Raw genomic sequence first — 14,457 nt, 5'->3', positions numbered from 1 at the left:
GCAATGATACTGACCTCTTCTGTAAAGTACTTTGTGGCCTACTGATGAAAAGAGATTGTTTAGGACAAGTTCGTGGTATTTTCACTATAATATACAGTCAGATCACTTCAGACCATATTAATAATAGTGGCTCTTCAGTGCCAATACAGAATGAGACGGTGAATTCACTGCAGATCCTGTATGGCACTTATTGGACCACTGTTAGCATTCTCAGCAAAGAAGCCAAGAACAGACTGGAGTTAGCGTGAACTACTATCTTCCTATTAGGGGAGGTCTAAGTAAAACAGGGCTTAAAAACACATGAAGTGAGGAAGCTTACATAGCCATGGTCTATCTTGTATTGTACCCCAGACAGAGGGCTTCAGGTATCACAGACTGTCAATCCAACACTTGACCACAAGCAATGCATTTTAGGGATGAAAGGGGAAACCCACCGCCAACTATACCCTGCATATTAAAGGACCCTCCAGAACTTTTGCCTCACCCACATCCTCACATCAAAAATAGCGCAACTTGCAACCTCTATGGTGTGAATCCCCTAGTTGTATTTGCTCTTGTATGATCCTTTAAAAGTCTACAATGGATCTATATTACTTTACAAGAATGAAGTGAAATCCATTTCAGATTCACAAATTTTGTTAATGGGCAACTAAGCAAAACACACTAGCAAACTAAATGTAACTATACTTTACATTGATAAATTCAATTTCACTGTAATTACAACTTTTTACAGTAACTATTTAACATGCTATGGTGACAATTTTCAAACCTGGATTGATAATATTTGGCATCACAGTTGGAAAAAAATACTGCTTAAGCACTGAACAAGAGGGAGCTTTCCTTGGGGTAGGTTATTCCACAACTACTTCCTGCAGTGTTCTTATACCCAGCTACGAAATGTCCCGCAATTGACACAAACAGATCGGTATGGAATACCAGCCTACCTGGATCACTGCTCTGATGTAGAATTCTAGCTCCTATGATCCTGCAAAAGTGTTAGCCAAATTTTGAAAAGGTCACAAAGTCTTACTTCTTTCAGTCTTCACTATGCTCTACTGTAAAATTTTTGCTGAGACGTTGAATGAGATTGTTGCATTTCTGCTCAGAATTAGCTGGACTGCAGATTAGTGAAGTGAGTACTACTGCGATTCTGCTATATTTGTTACACTTTAGAACCAGTTCTTACAGCTGATGCTAGCAAAGAGGAAGTAGAAGCAGAAGAAGCAGAAGCAGAAGAGGAGGAGGAAGAAGGGGAAAAGGAAGAGGAAGATGAGAAAGAGCAAACGGAAGTAATAGTTAGTCCATCAATTCTGTTAGAGTTAAGTGAAGCACCAGAAGAAACCTTGCTGCCCAGTCTGGAACGACTGTGGTCCTATACATGTGAGTGGACTAATGGCCACAATGTGAGCAGCATGGCTTGGAACAAATTAAACCCAGTGAGTTACCAAATCTATTCTTCTAAACTTTTTTTATAAAATTGTGTGGGTGATTATCAAGGTAAAATATAAGCTCAGGGCTCGATGCACCTGATGGTGCAGATATGTGTGAGGGAGGGATTCATCCCTGATATCAGATAGGCAGTGTTTGCTTCCTCCAGTCTGTATCTTCCTCTTCCATACACTGACTTAGGCTTGCTCTATACTAGGAAAATAAGTCAATTTCAGATATGCGATTCTAGCTATGGCAATTATGTAGCTAGCACTGACGTATCAGAAATCAATTTATTTGACTGTCTTCACTAAGGAAAGTCACCAGGAGCATTTCTCCCATCAATCTCCCTTACTCCTCGCAATAGTGATGAGCACAGGGGTTGACTACCAACCCCAGAGAAATCGATTTTGCACGTCTTTACCAGACATGCAAAATCGAACTCCAGAAGATAGACCCTGACTGGGTCAGTCCTTGTGGAAGTGAAGACATGCCTTTGGATACAGTGATCCATTCTTTCTTGACCTTCAGGATAGGTAACTGCACCTCACCATTCCTAAGACTGAACAAATCTACACTGAGCTGTTCAGTTGGTTTGATATGAAGCAGCTCACCTTCTCAGCAATACAGGTCTGTTCAGATGACTACTTTCATTATAGAATTCTGAGTCAAATACCAAATTTCAATACTAATGTGTAAGAGCATGCCTGGCATGGATCCAAGACAATTTAGAGACCACCTCTTGCTCTGTGGCAATGATCTCCTTAGACACCTGCATTCCTCAGGAAGGACTGATGAGAATGACAAGCACAGCTATTGGTGCAAGATTGTAGACCTCGCTTCTGGTGGAGGTCAGAATGACCTCAGAGCTTTTTACTAACAGACCAGGCTACAGCTCATTTCTTTGATTTAGCTTTCTCATGGCTACATCAAACACAACAATGTAAGGAAAGAAGGTGAAAATAGGGGAGAAGGAATATAAAAACAAGATTGCCTTGTGGGCAGGGGAGGGAAACGCAGAAATATGGCCATGTATGCGGTCTTTGGGCCAGATCCTCATATGTAATTTGGTATAAATCTGTAGACCTATTAGATATTGATCCATATGTTCACACTGCCTAACAACAAAGCATTTTAAGACTGTTAGATACTTATTTTGAAAATGCTCATTTCATGATAAAATGGTTTTCTGTAGATAAATACAATTTAAGGGCGTTGAAGAGTAAGGTGCTTGCTGCTAAGTTTCATGTTTATTCCTTATAAAACACAAGTGGTGGCAATCATAGAAATATTGTCTTCCCTTGAAATATTAAAAACTAGAAACAGTTACCATATTATGTCAAATTCTACACATTATTAACATACCTTTATAAAATGCTTTCTGATTATCTGAGTAGAAGGATTTGCACAATTAACTGCAGGCAGAAAGCTACCCCTTAACATTTTAGCTCTAAATTTCTGTTCTAATTCAAGTATATCCACCTATATGTATTTTTGGGTTTTAGGATCTTTTGGCTGTTGGTTACGGGCAGTTTGGTTTTAAAGAACAGAAGAAAGGTTTGGCTTGCTGCTGGTCAGTCAAGAATCCTATGGTAACACAAGTAGAGATAAAGCACAATTTATTTTAGTTCTTGTTATTGTGTGTGGTTTTTTGGGGGGGAGGGTGTTTTCGTTTTGCTGTAATACTTTTGCATGTTTTAATAAAAGATAATTTAGTTCCTGTTGCTTGAGAAAGCAAGCCAATTAGTATCTAGCAGTAATGTTCATTAGTTGGCCCAAAACTAAAATCCTTCTGCAACATGGATAATAATTAACAATTCTTTTTATTTTTAAAATATCTAAGCTACCTTAGTGCTGGTAAAAGATGCTAGAAATCACTGAAGAGTAAAGTTTTCCTCTTAGTCACAAGAGAGTTACTAGCGAACAAGTGTACTACACACTTCTTCCACCCATGTGCCTCAGACCTGACCTGAAATAAGTATCTATAGAAATTATCTTACCCTCTGTGCCCATTCATCTTCTGTACTGTGGTTTTGTAATATGGACATCTGTCCATGGTGAACTGAGCTGATGTCACAAAGACCATCAAACAGCTGGTTAGAATAGTTAGGCTGTGTCTACATTGCATATTTGTTGGGAAACACCTCACCAACCCCCCAAATGACAATAGCTTTAATGACCGAAAATTGCCAAAGTGGTGGACTGCACTTTGTTGGCATGAGCTACTCTCCCTCCAATGAAACTACAACCCATCCTTGGAGGTGGTTTTATTTTGTCTTCAGAAGAGCTTTCCAGGCGACAAAGAGTGGCTATGCTACGTACTTTACGGTGACAAGGCTTAGTGTAAGCTCTACGATGCAGACAGTCTTAGACAAGGCAGGCTACGAATGAAAAGCTCTATGAACCATTTCCAATCCCCTTGACAAGACTGTGAATTAATCAGTTTAGCTATTATCTGGATTAGATCCAGGTGTCTAGATCCTCCTATAAAGATTTTCATACAGTGGGAAAAGCTCTTTTAAGCATTTCAAATACAAAACCACATTTATATACCTTGCATTTGTTTATTTCATACTCTTCCTACAGTTGAAAATTGAGGATATTTGTATTTAAATTCAGGATGTCCCTTTCCCAGTCCACTTTCTCATCTGCAATAAATTTTGGGCTGCATGACAAAAGAATGTATTTTAAATTTAATTTCAACAGCTGCAGAGTGTAACTTTGCTTGATATTTTCAATAAACAGAGTTCAGAAACAACATATAAAAAGATGATGTTTTATGAGAAAAGTGACCTTGCAAAACAAATTTTTGAATTAAAAAATAAAAAGAGCTCTCTCTTTTAATATGGACTCATTTCCACTCAGAACTGTGAAAATCAGTTTTTCACAAAATCATATTTCTGAAATCGAAACAAAAAGCAGAAGCCTCATACTGAAGTTTTCAAACTGCGCTGTAAATATTTCATGCAGCTTAGCCACGATGCAGATTTCCATGTAAACTCTCTGTAATGTCACCAACTCAAATTTGAGTTCATTTCCAAAGCAAGCAAAAAAAGAAAATGCTCTTCTTCAGATGCATCTGGGATAGGATTAAAAACCAGACTGGTGAGGCAACTGGTTATTTCTATAATTTTTCAATTTTGCTCTAATCTGACCCATTCCCTTTTCAACACAAGAGAGACACGCATAGAACTTGGATTCTCCCCAGCACTACCACTTGTACGACCTGCTGGGTGACCTTGGACAAGTAACTTCATCTGTGTGTTTCCCCATTTTAAATTGAAGAAAGTAAGATATAGGGCTTGTTTACATTACCCCACAGTTTGAATTATGGGGGTGAGAATAGCAGAGCGCAACAAAGTGCTGCACTATAATGCCTTTGGATGGAACTGTCCTCAAAGAGGACAACAGGAGAACAGGTCCTCATTAATGCAAATTAGGAACCTTTTAGTTCACAGTTGGAGGAGCTCAGCATTTTGGGGCATACTTAGTATAAATATAGCCAAAACTTGAGATCTAGGATTGGAAAGTGCTTTATAAGAGCATTTATTATACCAATATAATATACCAATATAATAATAATATAGCAAAATAATACTTCTTTATTATTAATGTAGTGTTTTTTTAAGTTATGCAATTTTGTATATACTCACCCATTAAATGCAAACTTTTATGTGACCAAAGGTTTGCAGGATCAGGACCTCAGGGTCTACAAATTACTCTTACTTCAGTGTGTAATTGCTAGACATTCCCTGGAAGAGAGGGTCCAAAATCTGCTTATATATGTACATCTTTAGAGCCAAATCTTGCTTGCACGCAGATATTACTAACCTCACTGAGATTACCTTTGAGTGATATGAGCAAGATTTGATCCTCAGTGTAGTAAGCTGGGAAGTGGAATTAAAAACATTGAAATGCCTGTAATATTCCAATCAATATGATGGAGTGCAATGCTGTTTTGTACTGAAAGGAATTGTTACATTCATTACTCTTCCAAAAGACACTTAATTGTCACTTCAGATACAGAAGGATCCTGATAATATAGACAAATTAGGAGTCACCCAAACCTTTGAAATAATTATATCATACTAGATGGTTTTGTAAAGACCTAAAATTATTTGGCTCAATATTTCTTTTACATTTTTGAAAATATAATTTTTAAACATATAATAAAATTGAACACACACAATCAAATTCATTTACTTGTGTGCTGCTGTAAACTTTAAACAGGCTAAAGCAGGGGCGTCCGACCTTTTGTTAATCAGGGAGGCCCCATGGCAATTTTTTACATGTTCCAGGGGCTGAACACAAAATAGCCTCAACACGCCCCACCCTGGCTTAATCCCTGACAACCCCAAACTGCCCCCCCCACCCTCAGGCTTAACCCCACGCAGCCCCAAACCACCCCTACGCTTAACCCCCCTCAGCCCCAGACCATCCCCCTTGTGCCCAGGCTTAACTTCAACATCAAACAAGTCACTTTGCAGTAACATGGGTGGATCTAATTTTTTCCCCATGCATATTTTTCAAGCATCATTGTTCAAATAATATTTCATACTGTAAAAATGTACACATGCTCCCAGGCTTATCCCTCCCATGCAGCCCCAAACCATCCCCAGGTTAACCCCCTGCACACACACAGTCCCAAGCTAGCTTCAGGCTTAACTCTCACCCCCAAATAGCCCCAAGCTGTCTCCAGGCTTAACCCCCCTGCAGCCCCAAACCAGCACCCCCAAACTCACGATTCATTTACCTTGCACTGGAATACCGCATGCTGCTGCCGTCAGCTGCTCTTTCGCAGTCTCCTCTTCACTGTGGCTGTGCAGCTCCCCAGCCCTCTGGCTCCCCCCAGTGGATAGCTCTCAGCGCTGTGCCTCACTGAAACCATAGGACTTGATTTAATTGGTTTAATGGCCATTAACCCAGTTCAGTCGAGTGCTATGCTTTCAGTGCAGCAGGCAGGAGGAGTCGGGCAGCAGTGGTGTGAGACATGAAAATGGCTTCTTAAAGAGCCACATTCAACTCGGAGCCACTCAGTTACCTTTTAAAAATGGTGCCGCTGCCAGCTCCAAGAGCCAGATAAAAAGGCTCTGTGGGCCAGATTCTGGCCCACTGGCCATGTGTTGGACACCCCTGGACTAAAGCTATTCCTAAGTTAAGGAGTAAAGAATTAGCATTCCTTCCCTCTATGATTTTAGATATTCTATCACATCTATGTCTGTGTTACCATGAAATTAACATATAAGATCAACAATAATCCACTTATTATGGCTCCCATCTCTATGTTATCTGAGTGTACAAGCATGAGAATTAAAAGCTGACAAGCAATATGCTTATTTGCACACTTATACTCAGATGGCAGAGGTTAAAATTAATGGCTTCAGTAAAGTTGCATGACTTTACAAGGGCTAAATTTGGTCCATGTGACCAATGCATTTCTTTAGCTACAGTCTATAAACAGTAAATTGCATGAACAATTTAGGTAGTGTCAGACTACCTAAGTCCACTTCTGTTGATTAGAAAAACACATGTATAAACATCAGAGAGAAGATTAGATTTTAAATTGTGAGATGGACAAAAATGAAAAGTGATTGGTTTGCCTTTTTTTCAAATGTCAGGTTTGGTTGTAATGGCAATCTGGCTCTCATCCCACTTCATCCATTCCTCCATAGTGCAGGGCAATTGTAGTCACTTACATGGCTCACCACCATGTGAAGCCCATCTCAAATTTAATTTACAATACAAAAGTCATATGGCTGCACATTGTACCTTTCAAATTGGACAGCCATACCAAGAGCTAGTCTCAGTTAGTTAGATTATAATTTTAAAGTTGAATCTGGTGAGGTGTTTGTAGCATTAGAGAAATAATAGGTAGTCTAGCAATTAGCTAAAAGTCAAAAGAATGAAATAAATGTGCTGTTTTCTTCTGTCCAGTGGCCAGAACGTATTTATCAATGTGATCATGGTGTTACTGCATTGGATTTCTCTCTGGCAAACCCAAACCTTTTAGCAGTTGGAATGTACAATGGCACAGTAGCCATCTATAACGTACAGACCCATAATACCGCTGCAGTTTTGGACAGCAGGTAAAACTACAAACTCCCCACCTTGTACTTTTTTCATATTTGCTAGCTGTGGACATTCATTCCATTGCTTACTTAAATGTAGTAAGTGAACAGCAGTGCCCTAAAAAATAAAAATTGATTAAGTGAATGCAGGGAAATGCTGGATTGTTCCTCCCTTTCCATCTTTGCTGACGTCTCTTGATTCTGATTTGAAACATACACACTCAATGCTGGGATATACTTAAAAAGAAACAGGCATGAAGACTTCGATATATATAAATATGAAAGACTAGACTGGGCCAATCACAAGGCAGCACAAGTACAATGGTTCAGATCCCTAGAGAAAGTTGCTTCAGTACTTTAAACATTATTCTGTAATTATATTTGTAAAATATTTTCTAAAATGTACTTTTAAAACAAATTTTTAAAATAGTAAAGGTATGTCATAAAACTCTACCTTTTCTCCCATGAAAATTAACCATTTAAATAAATTTAAATAACCATTATAACCATAGGGCCACACTGCAGTGTTTGTTCCTAAGTTCTATGCAATTTCGTTGCTTTATGTAATAACTTTAAAAATGCGTTCTCCCTTATTTCTGTTAACATATGTCTCTGTTGTGTGCATTTCTTTATTTTAGTGAATCTTTTGATAAGCATATAGGCCCTGTATGGCAGTTGAAATGGATCGAACAGGACAGGGGCACAACGGGAGATGACAAAGGAGAGACACTAATTTCCATCTCAGCAGATGGCAGAATAACTAAGTGGTTTATACACAAAGGACTAGGCTGCACTGGTGAGCATATTTTCTCAGGACTTGTCTACACTGGACTAGTGCACAGTACCTTATTTCAGGCAATTTCCCTGCATACACAAACTGTAGGTAAAACATTTCAAAATTATTAACTATCTGAAGTACTTAGGAGTCATGCAGAATGCTCTAATAAGCTACTGTCTCTTCCATGTAACATTCATATTTCATGTACTGTCTATTTATATAGATCTGATGAAACTAAAGCGAACAGCAAGTGAAAGGAAAAAACTAACTGGTGAAAAAGAAAAAAAAAGTGAAGCTCTGATATCTCGACAGGCACCTGGAATGTGCTTTGACTTTCATCCAAGGGTAGGCTCAGGAAATCCATTATGACTATTGATGTTTCAAATTCAGCTGGCTGAATTTTTGTCTATTCGAACAAAATATTATAGGTCAGATCCTCATCAGCTGGTGAACACCAATGGATCATCAGCAGGTGAAGATTTCACCTTCTGTGTTTGCTAAAAACCTGTAAGTTGTAGTAGTCTCCTAAATTCTAGAGACATAAACGAGATCAGTCCCAAGTGCTGCTCTAACTGGATGAATATTCACATGGGAATTAGTACAAATTTCACAAGGGGAGCTGTCTGGTGCCAGAAAATTAATATACTTGCCCTTTACTATTAGCTGATTTATTCATCACCAATGAAACACATCTGGAAATCTCTCTTTTCTGTCATGTGTGTATGGGAGGGGGGTGGGGGGTGGTTTTTTTCCAGTCTCACAAAACTACTGCATGCATCTCTGCATTGTTAGCACACTCTACTGAGAGCCCAAAACAGTTCAAAAATAGACATTAGGATTCAGGTATAGGGGAAGCTTGCACAGCTTGTCAATGTTTCTCCAGAAGTAGCCATAGAATAGTTCTAATGTACATGAGTGGTAACAATATTACTAAAAACTGATAGGAGAAAAATCAGACAAGCTAGCCCCTATATTTTGTGAGATTCACAATTTTAGTTATGTTAACTCTGACTTCGGGCTGGATACCAAGGACAGGTGAATAAACACAGGTCTCATAGATGACTGTGGGAATTTGAGTGCTCAGCATCTCCCAGGTCCTTTAATACTTTCACAACCTAAATTCTACACATCTCTTTAAATATTTCAGATGAAATATCCTACAGGGTGAATTCTAGTTTGAAATACCTGGATTTTTGTTTCAGGATACTAATATGTACCTGGCTGGAACAGAAGAAGGGCATATTCACAAATGTTCTTGTTCATATAATGAGCAGTTCCTAGAGACCTACCGAGCACATAAGGTGGGTAAAATGAATCAACAGAAAAAAGTGACTGGATCAGAACAAACATTTGATTATACTGAATAAATTTATGGTATATATGGTAGACAACATACTTGGCAATACAGATTTTAGCCTAAATAATAAACATTCAAAACTCTTTAGAAATTATGCTCTTCAATAGAGAGATAGGATTAGTAATTCTTAAAGAATCTTGGCATTTCGACTGTAACTAAATTAAGTTTAGTCCTGGCTTTATTTAAAATTAATAATTAGATTGTGATCCCATTAACCTGAAATTCATAGGTGAACATCCACAAGAATTTTAACAACCCCAACTGGTCTGAATCTCAGATTAGCGTCCTCCAGCAGATTGCACTCCTTTGAATAATTTTTCCTAACATCATGACAAGACATTGAATCGACAGTGACTCAGAGGGAAAAGCGAAACCCCTACTGAATCATCAACATAACTGACAAAATATTTTTGGTCTTAGAACATACGGCACATTCTGTGATCTTTGTTGTCCTAATATGCTGTGCATGACAGTGAAATAATAGTATTGTCAGTCCTGAAGACTGGCAAAGACACAAAGGGCTGTGAGGCCCCCAGCTCCCATCTAAAATACCAGGGAGTTGGGCACTTAGTTTGCTTAAGCGCTCTTGAAAATCCAAGCCTAGTAGCTTTGGAATAATATGAAATTCCTTTTTCTCCCATGTTAAGGGTCCTGTGTACAAGATAGCATGGAATCCATTCAGTACTGACATGTTTTTAAGCTGCTCTGCAGACTGGAGTATTATTTTGTGGCGCCAAGATTCAGTAAGGCCCATTTTAACTTTCAGTTCCACCACTAATGTTGTTCATGACATTATGTGGTCTCCGAAATCAGCCTTTGTATTTGCAGCAGTGAACGAAGGCAGAGTGGAAATTTGGGACCTTAGTGTCAGCACGTAAGTAACAACTTTTCACGAAGAGGATTCTGAAATAATAGAAAGACGTACCCTTATGCAGTGCTTTTTTTCTTAAATAAATAAAAAAGAAAAGTGCCAGTACTCACCCATGGTGTGGGACAGGGGACCCCATGGCTGGGAAGCAGCGAGGGTTGAGCCTTGCTGGCACCCCAGCTGCAGGAACCTCAGCCAGGTTGTGGGGGGACCCTGTCACCCTGAGGCGCCCTGCAGCATGTGTGCCACAGCTGTATGTACCCTGTGGCCCTAGGCACCCTATGGCTGGAAACACCCCGCAGCGCGTGAGCCGTGGTTGGAGGCGCCCCACGGCTGGAAACGCTCTCTGGGGCACAAACCGCAGCTGGAGGCGCCCCGCAATACGAAAATAACAGGAAAAAGGTGACGGGATGCTGCTCCGGTGTGTTCCACCAGAAAAAAAACCCTTGTTATGCCATATTTAATCGTAATAGTGCCCCAAGGCCCGAGCTGGTTTTGGAATAACAAAGCATTTAGATGGAATAGGATTGTATCGCATTCTCATCGCTACAGGCAGTGGGTAGCATGGACTAAAGTGTTAAACAAAAATCCAGGGCAGGCAGCTGGACAGCTCAGGGAACCACAGGTGTCATGTATTCTACCACCTCAAGGATGCTTTAAAAACCACACACACACAAAGTATAAACATTTTGGGACATTTGCATATGAGCAACAGATACCGGTGGGGTTGGGACACCTGCCCCCTTTTCCTCCTTTCAGGTTTTTTGATGAGGAGTGAGCAGAAAAAGGTATGAAATCAGACTTCTCTGCTCATTTACATTGGTGACCCATTGAACACACACTTTGCCCAGCACAAATGACGATACCAAGTGCAAGGCAGTAGAGAACTAAGTCCAGTGTATCATTCACATAAGAGCAAATGATTTAGGTTCTAAAAAAATTCAAATCCCCAGGTAGTGGGCAGGTGAGCAGATGATTTTTCAGGTCGCTAAGTTACCCTGGTTAGAGAGGGTTGGGATCTGAGCTGTATTTATCAGAGAACTAGCTAAATGCACTTTCACCATTACTTAAGTATATTAGCGTATGCAGATAAGTAAAGATATAGCAATACTAGAATTAACCTATTCCTGTGATTTTGTTCTGCAGTAGTCATCTAGTTAAGTGCCCTATTAGTCTCCACTTGAATAGCTGCTAACACATTTTCTTTTTTCAGTTTGGACCCCCTGATTGTGATCTTTGCTAACCCCGGGGTGAAATTCACAACTGTACTCTTTGCTAGAAACACAGACTGCATTCTAATAGGTGACAGTGATGGAACTGTCAGTGTGTACGAGCTGAGGAACATGACTGCTTCAGATAGTAAGAAGGTATGACTAGCAGGATACGTGGATTGATCCCAAGATGCCCTATGCTTATCTGGGTCCATCTTCCTTCATTAAGCACTTCTCTTAAATCATTAGGTTGACGAATGTTTAGCTGATAAAAGATGTTTTGTGTAATGCATGGAAGGCACAAATGGATTCAAAGCACAGCTGGCTCCTGCTCTTGTACATGCATAAACAATAGGATTTCGGAACCAGAGGCACACATCGAAGTCCAATTCAGAACTTGGACTCTACTTGATTAAATAGCTGCAGCAAGGAGGGGAATTATTGGGTTCAACATCTGGACTTTCTCCCAAAAGCTGAAGAGTTCACACATGTTCCTCTCTGGCCTTAGTGAAAGGAGAGATTTTTCCTTGATAGAGGAAGGAGTCAGAGGTGTGGTTTGTACATTTTATCACATACCCTCTTGAAGACTCACCCACCCAAGAATTAATTTTTTTTGCATGAGTAATCTCCATGTTCAGCTGACTCTGCGCTGATTGTGTGAACCCTCCTACAAATCCAAAATAGAGACTCACATTAATGCTGTCCTCTCGTTCACAAACACACTAGCCTCTTTTCCTCCCATTGTCTTTACTCTGGATGAAAAATAATGGCCTTGCTCCTGCAAGGACTTCTCTGTTTCAAAATCCAGGTCTCTCCAGTTTCCTTGGACTAATACTGAGTGAGTCTCCCTATAGTACAGCTTCTGTGGACTTCATGCTAATACAGGCATATTAATATATGATGTACTCAGCAGTGAATCCATGCTGCTCATCTTGCCTCTATCTCAACAGCCATATCTGGGCCAATTTATCCTGAAGCATAGAGTGGGGTCTGCATGTGCTCTGGCACACACATTATCTGGATACCTTCAACCATTCTGCTTAAATCTGTTCATAGCACTACCACTGTCAGTGGAACACTGGGCAAGTAACTTCATTGCTCTGTGCTTTAGTGGCCCAGTTTGTAAAACAGGGCTGTTACTCATCTTTGTAAAGCATGTCAATTTCACTGGAAAACACTATGTAAAGTAATATTCGGGGGTCAAGTGTAGAAAATGCTAACCTTAAACAATAGTTCTTCATTATTATTTGTGTTAGCAGAACACCTAGAAGCTCTAGTCATGGATTAGAGCCTTCTTTTTCTAGGCACTGATCAAACAGAACAAAAAGCTATTCCTGCTCCAAAGATCTTAGAATTTAAGTAATTAATTGTTACACCTAAAAGTGTATTGCATAATTACCATGAGACGGTGCAAGCCTTCTCTACGTTTTTAAGCACCAAAAAATCTACAGTAAATTAAGGTAGGAAGATAGTCTTGTGGTTAAGGCATTGAACTGGGACAAGAGCTTTAAGATACCATTTCCAACACTGCCTGTGTCTAGGCCATGTCTCTCAGGTGCCTGTTTGCAAAATGGAGATACTATTTTTCACACCCTTTGTCTGTTTTGCTTATTTCTCATGTTAGCTCTTTGGGCAAGAGTCTCTTTCCAGGGTGATGTACAGTGCCTACCACAGCAGACTCAAATCACAATAATGCTACCACTAAGAAAGTGAATAGACTACAGCCTGGTGCAAACTGCCCTAGGAACAGGGACACCCTTGAAGAATAGCCCCTTTTTATAAAGAAGTGGCTAAGGTTAAATAAGTGTATGCTGTCAACTCTGATGTTGCAAATCACACCATGGAAAATCTATCTGCCATGAAATCCCTTTAAACTACCACATCAATTATTTCCAAAAGGCACTATTCAAGAGCGGTGAATCTGTAAAGTGACTAGTGTCATACCATTAACGCAGACATTTACTTCTTCCTTCTTGATACCTATTATGTGGATATCATTAATTTAGGACTAAGTGGGCTTTTTAGATAATTTCTTAAGCAGAATTACAATGCAATACAATTTTTTTTCTTCTTTTGCAGGTGGATGCTTTACATGACATAATAGGCTCTGCTCTAGCTAGTTAACTAGTTTACTGGTAATACTTCTCAATCAGTAAACAAAGGAAAGTACAATAAATAATTATGTCTTATATGTCTGTATATCTTGAAGCCTGCCATTTAATTATGCAGAAAAAAATCACCAGCAGATGAAATACTGTGTTTAATAAAAGGTGACAATTTTTCCATCATTCAATGTATCTGTGGGATCAAACTGAATGCCGTGAATTTTCCTCTGGAAATGCCCGTCATTGCATACAAATTAAGCATATTCAGCACCTCATTAGCATAGTGGCAGCCAGTTGCAGTTCAAAGTGCTGCTTTCAAAATTCAGACTGGCATATAGACACGGGCGCTTTGAAATAAGTGCCACACTTTGAAATTCCCTTATTCCCAAAACAAACTGGGAATAAGGCAACTTTGAAGGGTGGGGTTTATTTCAAAATGCCCGCATCTATACAGCCAGTCTGCATTTTGAAAGCAGCACTTTTGAACTGCAACTGGCCACAGTTATGCTAAAGAGGATCTGAATGTGCATGCCAGTGCCTTATTAACCTGTTCTGAAGTGCCTCATTAATATGCCCCTTCCAAAAGGGAGGGCCATGTGTAGATGGCTCTAGTGTAATGACTCATCCTTCAGTACCTTAACA

The 14,457-nt window shown here is 39.6% G+C and overlaps 1 protein-coding gene across 3 annotated transcripts in view; it reads left to right on the top strand.

The window, feature by feature from the left end:
* Nucleotides 1-14,135, top strand: part of DNAI4 (dynein axonemal intermediate chain 4) — a 29,318-nt gene extending 15,183 nt beyond the window's left edge. For all 3 annotated transcript variants that reach the window (XM_075002337.1, XM_075002336.1, XM_075002338.1), the window contains 9 exons: nucleotides 1,174-1,436; nucleotides 2,934-3,020; nucleotides 7,363-7,514; nucleotides 8,135-8,292; nucleotides 8,498-8,619; nucleotides 9,477-9,575; nucleotides 10,279-10,505; nucleotides 11,713-11,866; nucleotides 13,790-14,135. In XM_075002337.1, coding sequence (XP_074858438.1) covers nucleotides 1,174-1,436; nucleotides 2,934-3,020; nucleotides 7,363-7,514; nucleotides 8,135-8,292; nucleotides 8,498-8,619; nucleotides 9,477-9,575; nucleotides 10,279-10,505; nucleotides 11,713-11,866; nucleotides 13,790-13,834 — 1,307 coding nt within the window. In that variant the 3' untranslated portion in view covers nucleotides 13,835-14,135. The remainder of the gene's footprint in view (nucleotides 1-1,173; nucleotides 1,437-2,933; nucleotides 3,021-7,362; nucleotides 7,515-8,134; nucleotides 8,293-8,497; nucleotides 8,620-9,476; nucleotides 9,576-10,278; nucleotides 10,506-11,712; nucleotides 11,867-13,789) is intronic.
* Nucleotides 14,136-14,457: the final 322 nt, after the last annotated feature.

This window comes from Carettochelys insculpta, chromosome 9 (genome assembly GCF_033958435.1).
Source record: "Carettochelys insculpta isolate YL-2023 chromosome 9, ASM3395843v1, whole genome shotgun sequence".
NCBI lineage: Eukaryota > Metazoa > Chordata > Testudines > Carettochelyidae > Carettochelys > Carettochelys insculpta.
The sequence above is the reverse complement of the archived record's forward strand: the minus strand, read 5'-3'. Positions and strand labels throughout refer to the sequence as shown.